At 35.4% G+C, this 8,407-nt stretch overlaps 1 protein-coding gene across 3 annotated transcripts in view; it reads left to right on the forward strand.

Moving 5' to 3' along the window:
* Positions 1-8,407, forward strand: part of Nup54 (nucleoporin 54) — a 36,688-nt gene that overhangs the window by 523 nt on the left and 27,758 nt on the right. Inside the window, exons 2-4 of one of the 3 annotated variants that reach the window (XM_010619871.3) lie at positions 271-432; positions 3,397-3,480; positions 3,572-3,718. In XM_010619871.3, coding sequence (XP_010618173.1) covers positions 271-432; positions 3,397-3,480; positions 3,572-3,718 — 393 coding nt within the window. The remainder of the gene's footprint in view (positions 1-270; positions 433-3,396; positions 3,481-3,571; positions 3,719-8,407) is intronic. The other 2 variants (XM_010619872.3, XM_010619873.3) reach the window with 2 other exon arrangements.

The following is an 8,407-nucleotide window of genomic DNA, read 5'->3' on the forward strand; positions in this document are numbered from 1 at the left end:
CGAGCACAGGGCCTGGGAGCCTGGGGCTGCCCTGCGGCCGGGTTGGTCCCAGCCCCGGAGGGGCCCTGGTGGTCTGGTTCACGCTCCTGGTCCGTCCTTCTGTCCCTGCCTCCTCTGCTTTCTTAACTGGTTTGGAGCGAAGTCAGGTTTGTTCCCTCCTGTGAAACCTCTTGTTGATTCTTCTAATCCTTGTCTTGCTTTTTCTCTTCTTTCTTCTTCTCCCCCTTCCCCCTTTTAAAACTTTTGTTTCTTTGCCTACACGCCTATCAGGATTTGGTGGGCTTGAGACTGCCAACTCCACCGCCAGTGGGTTTAATTTTGGGGGTTTCGGATTAACTGCTAATCCTGCAGTGAACTTTAATATTGGGAATTTCGGTGTTTCTACTACCTCGGCGACTCCGTTCAATTTTGGTAACAGTCTGGCAAGTGCAGGTAGATACTGCGGGTCGTATGTGTAATGAGTCTTGGGAGCTGGAGTCCAAGAATATTTCGTGATTGCTAGAGTTTGGGAAAGAACAATGATTTTGTCTAACGAGGGAAGGAAATTTATTCCCTAATGTCAAAAAGCATTTGTATTAAGTTTTGACTGTCTTAAAAGATAAAAGTTTTGGAAATTCTTGCAAGTTATAATGTTCCCTTATTAAATTTGCATTTAATTGAACAGAATATCTTCCAAATGATAAGAATTTTAACTGGATTCTACTTTATAAATAATGTATATTTCAAATTATTAGATATATCTTCCAGAGTATAAGCTTACTAGTCAGGCCCCTTTTCCTGGGATTCTTGGACTCCTGCACTTTTCATTTTTTCCTGCATTTTTCATCAGGATCTCATTGTCTTTGTGTTTCTAAGAGAAACAAGTCTTATACGAACAGCAATAATCTGTCTTACTTTTTAAGCTGTATAATAGTATATTTCTTTAGTGAACTCACCAGATTAGGATACATTCTGTAAAATGTAATTATAGCATATAGTTCTTCGTTGGATTTTTTTGGAAATTATCAAAGAGCAGTTTAATTTGTCAGATAACATTGCTGTAAAAGGTAGGCTGAGTAGCTTTGCATTGAAAAAGATACTTGTGAGGATTAAAAATCTATGTGGATTGTTTGAAGCTCATTAAAAATTTTGCAAAATGCAAACAATTATGGATATCCAAATTTAAAATAGGTTTGCATGTAGTTTACAATGACCCTATAGAATATTTTTTTTCAGCTGCTCGTATATGAATTTATCATCCATATTCTTTTACATTGTGCCTCTTATGCCCATGCCAATTATATGCATATGGTGAACATTTACTTCCTGAAACTTATTTGGAAAGTCAGGCATTTTGTTCTTTTACTTGTTTTTGCAATATGAATATCACTTAGCATGAGAGTTGAAAAACACTTGAAATTTCCAGAGATAAAACAATGTGTTATTATTAAGATATATTTGAAGTGTTTATATCGTTATCTTTTGGTATGTTTACTTTTCCTGTTTGCTTAAAATTGGCACTGGGTAAAACCTTATTTTGAAATTTGTGCTTCTGAATAAAGCTGTCCTCCAGCTCATAATTCAACAGTAATAAATAAACCTGTTGGTATTTGTTTGATTTCATATTCATTTGGAGTTATCACTGTTTAGAGTTGTAATAATAGAATGTTTTAAATTACTTTCATATGTTAATTAACTTATACTTCAAAGAGCAGGTAGAAATGCTTGTTTTTTTTGCAGCCATGCAAATCCACTATTATTAGTAAAACATTTATGATCTTGTGGAATGTACTGACTAGTGTTTTTATTGCACAGCCAGTTCAGGTTATATCATAGTTATTCTGTGGAAATGAGTAATGAGATTAAAATAAATACTTAATATTTTTGGTGGTTTTTATCAGGATATTTAGTTTGCAGTACTGCAGTAAAACCTGTAAGTTAATAGACTACTTACTTGTGTCTGCATATACAACATGCAGTCTATTCTGAATAATTTTCCAAGTCAGAACAATCAAATGGTTGAGGATTTTTTTGTTTTACATCTTTCATGTTACAGTGATGAATCTGTTATGTCACTAAAGTTAAGAGTTCAGAAAACCTGAAATATAATTTGGCATTAATATTTCAAATATTTGTCTTGAAATTTCTTTTGATAACAAATTGATAACCAGCCAAAGATTGGCAATAAGTTTAATAAAACAATTTTATTGCCTAGCATTCCATACCATTCATGTTATTAGATATAGTTAAGATTAATTTTGTTTCCAGACTTTCTAAAAAGGAAATTTGTTAGTCCTCATACTGCGTTGCAGAGGCCTCTGGTAGCTCTGCTCACCTTCCCTACCACTACTATTATTTTCTCTTTTTATCTTCCTTAAAGAAACACATTCTTGTTGAATAGAGGTAAGTATATTGGTACCTTTCTTTTGAAAGGTTGCTTAGTCTTGACACAGACTTAATTAGAAATAAAGCTAATGTAGATATAAATTCACTGGTCAGAATTACAATGGCAACACAGTCTGCTGACATTTGCTTGTCACACTATTTTAAAAATATTTGAATTAGTTACAAAAGACAAGTTAAACTAATGTTTAAAAACCTATAGGTCCGGGGATTTAGCTTGGTGGTTCCGCCACCTGCCTTGCAAGCTCAAGTTCCCGAGTTCAGTCCCTGGTACCAAATAAATAAGTAAAACCTATAAATTTATACTGAGAATGTAGCTCAGTGGTAGAATACTTGGCCTGCCTAGCATATGTGAGACCATCAGTTCAATCCCAGCGCTGCAAAACAACCCCACAAACAACAATAAAAAACCCTATAAATTTAACATGGAAAAAATCCAGATTTCTTATGGAGGGAAATGGAAATACAGTATGTGAACTACCATTCTTCTGTAGCAGTAATTTGCTGGAATTAAGGAATTTTTTTTTTTTTTGGTGGTGCTACTGGGATTGATCTCAGGTCCTTGAGCTTGCGAGGCAGGCACCCGAACCACTGAGCTAAATCCTGACCAGTTACTGCCATTTTTAAAAACTTGACTTTAAACAGTTCTGTCAGTAAATACCTACTTTACTGTTAGATTTTCTTGGTCTAAATCTTGTAGGCATTTGAATTTGAATCCATATGCTAAAAGTACATCCATTGTCATTTTAGAATTATGCGAATAGCCTTAAGGTATTTTGCCAGTGGTAGCTGTTAATCCCCCTGTAGTTGAAAGGTGTATTTTTCCAAAATACTTAGACATTTTATTTCTTGCATTGACCTCTTTACTAGTATAGTCTTTAAAAAATTTATGTTGAAAGTGAAAATTAGATCAATATATTTTGATTTTATATATAGCAATTATAAAATGACTTCAAAAATAAATTGTTTTTATGTAAATGAAATAATCTTCCTTTCTGTTTTTACTCTTTTTAGGTGGGTTTGGAGGATTTGGGACAACATCTACAACTGCAAGTTCTGCATTCAGCTTTTCTGCCCCGACTAACACAGGCGCTACTGGTAAGAAGCTATATTTTAGGTCATTTGTACAAGTAAATCTGGTAAAGGTCAAATTTTTTTAACTGACATAATTCCAACTTTCCATTCAAAGGACTGTTTGCTAGTACTCAGAACAAAGGTTTTGGATTTGGTACCAGTTTTGGCACAACGGGAACTAGTACTGGTTTAGGTACTGGTTTGGGAACTGGACTGGGATTTGGAGGATTTAATACACAGCAGCAGCAACAGCAACAATCTAGTGAGTATAAGGTTTTCGTCTTCAAATATAAACCCATAGCAACAATAGCTAACATTAGTGAATCTGTTTTCTTTGTTTTAAAGGATTCTAAACATATTTGGAAGGATTCCAAAAGCTATTTTTTATGTTTGTAATGACAGCCACTAAGGAGAAGACTGTTAGCATATTAGGATTGTATGGCCCCTATGTTTAGAATCATTCCATTAAAATATTTTTGTTAAAAATAACACAAATAGAGGAAAGTGCACACAAGTACAACTCATTGAATTATATATAAGGTGAGCACATCATGAGAATGTACCCTGGCTAGCCCCTTATAGTCACTTCCCTAGCAGAGGAACTGCAGCCTTGTCTTTCATGGTCATTTCCTTACTATTCTTAATAGTTTTGTCACTCATCTGTAATTAGTATTGTAGGTTCCCCTTTTCTCTTTTTAATTTTTCAGTTTGTTGAAAAAAATAGCATTTATCATTTTCATTCTTGTGGTATACTTTGACTTATTCTTTTATCTTCTATATTTCTTAATAGTTTGTGGCAGTTTTAGGGGTTTGTTTATATTGATACACTTTAGTTTCTTGTTTTCAAGACTATTTCACTGGTAGAGTGTTCTTTATGAAAAGATATGTCTACTGGTGATCATTACCTGGATTTATTAAGGGTTAAAAAATAATGCTATTCATTTTGATTCCTCTTCTATTTGTTGGACTGTCTCTGTGATGAAAAGCCCTACTTTGGTTCATGAAGTAATTCTATGATTTTGGAAAAAATGGCTTGTGTGAGAAAGATGGCCCAGTTTCTGTTTGTCACTCATTGCAGAATTTACAAACAGAAACAACATTTTGCCAAATGCTTCTGTTTGCAAACCAAATTGTTTACAAACAAAAGTATTTGTGTACCAAGGTACCACTATATTTGACTGATTCCCTTTAGTTTAGTTAATTCTTTCTTTAGTTTTTAGAATAAAGAATTGATTCCCTTGCATTCTGAAAGGGGACTATTTTAAAATTATAATTAATTAATTAATTTGTAGTGTAGGGATTGAACCCAGGAACTTTGCACTGAGCTATATCCCAACACTTTCTTAATTTTAAGAACGGGTCTCATTAAGTTTCCCAGGCTAGGCTCAAATTTAGGATATTCCTGCCTTGGTCTTCTAAAGTATTGGAATTATAGTTGTGTGCCACTAAATCTAGCTCCAACTTTTTTTTTTTAATGTCAGGGAGGCAAGCATTTAAATTGATACTTTTTAATCCATTGTCATTCTTATTGATGTAGTCATTTTCATTAATCTTTGGCCATTGCAGTCCCCTTATATTAGCTCCCAAAACCTTTTGACACAGGCCTGGAGTTACTCTGATGGCTTATGGGTGTGGCACTTGGTGCCAGGGTTATCCTGAACAGATTAATTTACTACAGTAAGTATAGGAACATAAAAATCCAACTTCCTTGACTTTCTGTGTAATGGTCTTTCTGCTTTACAGTTTGCAACCTCTTAAAATCACTTTTATTTCATTTTTTCTTTGGTAACTTAATTAAGGGGCTAGTTTAAGTAGAATAGTTTCAAGGATTGCTTAACCAATAGGATGAAGAAAATAATAGAATTATTTCTAATATTGTAGCTATTCATCTTTTTTGTAATCCTCCAGGTAGTAAGGAAGGTAAAAATGACTTGTTTTTGTTTCTTGAAATAGTCTTTCCAACTATGAGTAATTGTAGCTGTATAAAGTTTTGTTAGGAAAGCCGACGTTTTTAATCTGGTGCTATTTAAAAATGAGATTCCAGGATCATTGCTTCAGTCATTTGTTTTATTAGGAATTGCAAAATGGTAATTTGTAATTTCTTCCTTCTACACTGAAATGTGTTTGTAAAAGAAACTTTTTCTTCAATCCTGAAACCTACTTGATTACCCTGGGACACAATTTATATAGGAAAAGCAGGATGAATTCTAATTGGCAATTTTTTGACTAATGAATTGGTGGCTTCATTATTTCCAGTGTTGTCCAAGGAATTGAATTCTAAATTTTTATTTTTTGGCAGTATTAGGAGTTGAACCCAGGGTCTTGAACATGCTAGGAAAATAATCACTGAGCTACAAACCTACCCCTTCTTAAAATTTTAAGACAAGTCTAGTTAAGTTGCACAGTTTGGGTAGAATCCTTCTGCCTCAGCCTCCCAAGTATCTAGATCAGTGGTGGTGAACCTGTGGCAAAGCTCTCAAAGATTCACCATCACTAATCTAGACATTACAAAAACATGGCTCTGTATCAACAGTTTTTATTTATTTAGGTACCGGGGATCGAACTCAGGTCCTTATGCTTGCAAGGCAGGTGGCGGAAGCACTGAGCTAAATCCCCAGCCCAGTTTTTAAGTTTTAATTTCTACTTTTTATTTTGTGGTACCAGGGAACAAACTCAGGACCTTGCACTTCCGAGGCTGGCATGGTGCCACTGAGCTAAATCCCTGGCCCTTAATCTCTACTTTTAAAAAAAATTGTCCTTTGAATGTATGAGCTTTAATAATATGTATTTCAGTTAATGCGTTACTCTTTTTGATGTTCCTCGTCACATTTGTGGCAAATGGGAGCCCTTTACACTCTAGTGTATTTTTTCCTTCCTCATCTTTCAGTACTCCTTATTGCTTTTGCCAGTTCTTTCTCTTCTTCACAAAGATTTTGCACATGCTGTTTACCTCTTCTCCAGGCCTACCTACTTCCTATAGGCCTTAGCTGAAGTTGTAATAAGACAGCCTTCTCTTGAACACCTTTCTCAGACTTGATTACCACCCTTTTTAGTTCTCTCATAGCCTTTGTATTTCTCTCCAGAATTTAATCAAAGTTGCTAATATTTGTTTGATGTGCACAGTTTGTTTAAAGCTTGTCTTTTTGCCACTGTATCCACTGTGTTTAACTCTGTGCTTGACATGTAATGGGTGTTGGGGTTGCAGCCAACCAGGCCCAAACAACCCCACAAAGGGGAGGACATGTTATTTGGAGCGGCAGTCCTGCCTCCAATAATGGGTACTTAGTAAATATTTGTTGCATGAAAACCTAGTGAATGAGTATGTATATATGTGTACATCAAGAGAGACTAAATTATTAGGAAGTCTAAAGGTGAAGGGCTTTTCAAGGAGTGTGTGTGTGTTCCACAGAAGTTGATTTTTGAGGGCACAAGGGTCCTGTGAAGGTGGGACAGTTCAAGAAATCTAATATGCTAGGCTTACAAAGAGTCTAGAAGCCAGGCACAGTGGCGCACACCTGTAATCTCAGCCCTTGGGAGGCTGAGGCAGGAGGATCACTGTGAGTTTGAGGCCAGCCTGGACTGTAATAGTGAGACCCTGTCCTAAAAAAAAAAGGCTATTGGATTTTACAATTTGAGATCATCGTCTTCCCACTAGTGAACTTTGAGTAGACTGGTCTGATTATAATCCAGGGTGAAGTATAAAAAGGGAGGCAGAATATAAATCAGTATACATCATAGTTTGTCTCACTGAAGAAGATAGATCCCTGGGATTTCTTGCTTGAAGCTCTAGAATAATCTTATAGCAGTGATGGCTAACCTTTTAAGAGCTTTCAGTGATACAAACAGCCTGATGCGGCATGCATACCATAGGCTCACCACCACTGGTTTATAGTAAACCAGGATTCAAGTGTCTGACTTCTTGTCCAGTTGTTCCCAGTTTTGTATGTATTCCCATTTGGTAGTTAATAGTATTCTTCTGAAGGGTAAAGGGAAGCCTCTCTATCTCTGTAGAAGCCATATGGATCTTAGGTACTTCCAATCTTTAGAGCTGAAAGGGAACTTAAATGCCTAATATGTCTTAAATGTTCTAAAACTCAGGTCAGTTCAGGTCTTAATGGCTTTTAAAAAATATTTCTTCATACCATTTTATTGTTTGGGAATTTTCTTTAGATCTGTTCACTCTTTTTTTTTTTTTTTTTTTTTTTTTGGTACCAGGGATCAAACTCGGGTTTTTTGTGCTTGCAAGGCAGGCGGCAGAACCACTGAGCTAAATCCCCGGCCCTATTCACTCTTAAACATTAACAACTTTTTTAATTCATTAAGTTCATTGGTACATTTTAGGAATACAATCTGATGATACTCATCATTGGGAATTTGTACCTTTACATGTTATATCTTGGTTCTTATTTTTTCCCCATTCCCCTGCCCTCCTTTCAACCCCTCCACTCCTCCCTATTTACAAAGACTTTGTTTCTGTTTTTTGCTTTTCCCATATATTTTCTTCTCCTTCTTTACTTTCCCCTATCCCTCCTACTTCCCTTCCCCTTTCTACCTTTTCACAATATCTATTATACATTTTGATCTTCATTTACACTTTCAGTTTTTCATACCAGAGAATATTTGGTATTCACATATGTGTGCCTATTTCACTTAAGAGTATGGCCTCAGTGTGCATCTGAGTTCGATCCTGGTACTGGGGATTTTAAGACAAATCTATATTGCTTCTATAAATGGAAAACCAGTATTATTTGCTGTAAAGAAAGGGTAACCAAAGTTAAGTACAAGGAAAATACAATAGTGTTAATAAATTCTAGCTAGACATTTAATTATATTACTCTAGAATGTTCTCTTTCCAGATGATGATTAAGAGACTAATAGAAAAAATGGTGCCAAGTACCACAACAGCAACAGAACTTTGCTGTTGTCTGGATATTATTATTTTCTTTTTTTT

This window comes from Fukomys damarensis, unplaced genomic scaffold (genome assembly GCF_012274545.1).
Source record: "Fukomys damarensis isolate Sample0158 unplaced genomic scaffold, DMR_v1.0_HiC HiC_scaffold_32, whole genome shotgun sequence".
NCBI classification, from domain to species: Eukaryota; Metazoa; Chordata; class Mammalia; order Rodentia; family Bathyergidae; genus Fukomys; species Fukomys damarensis.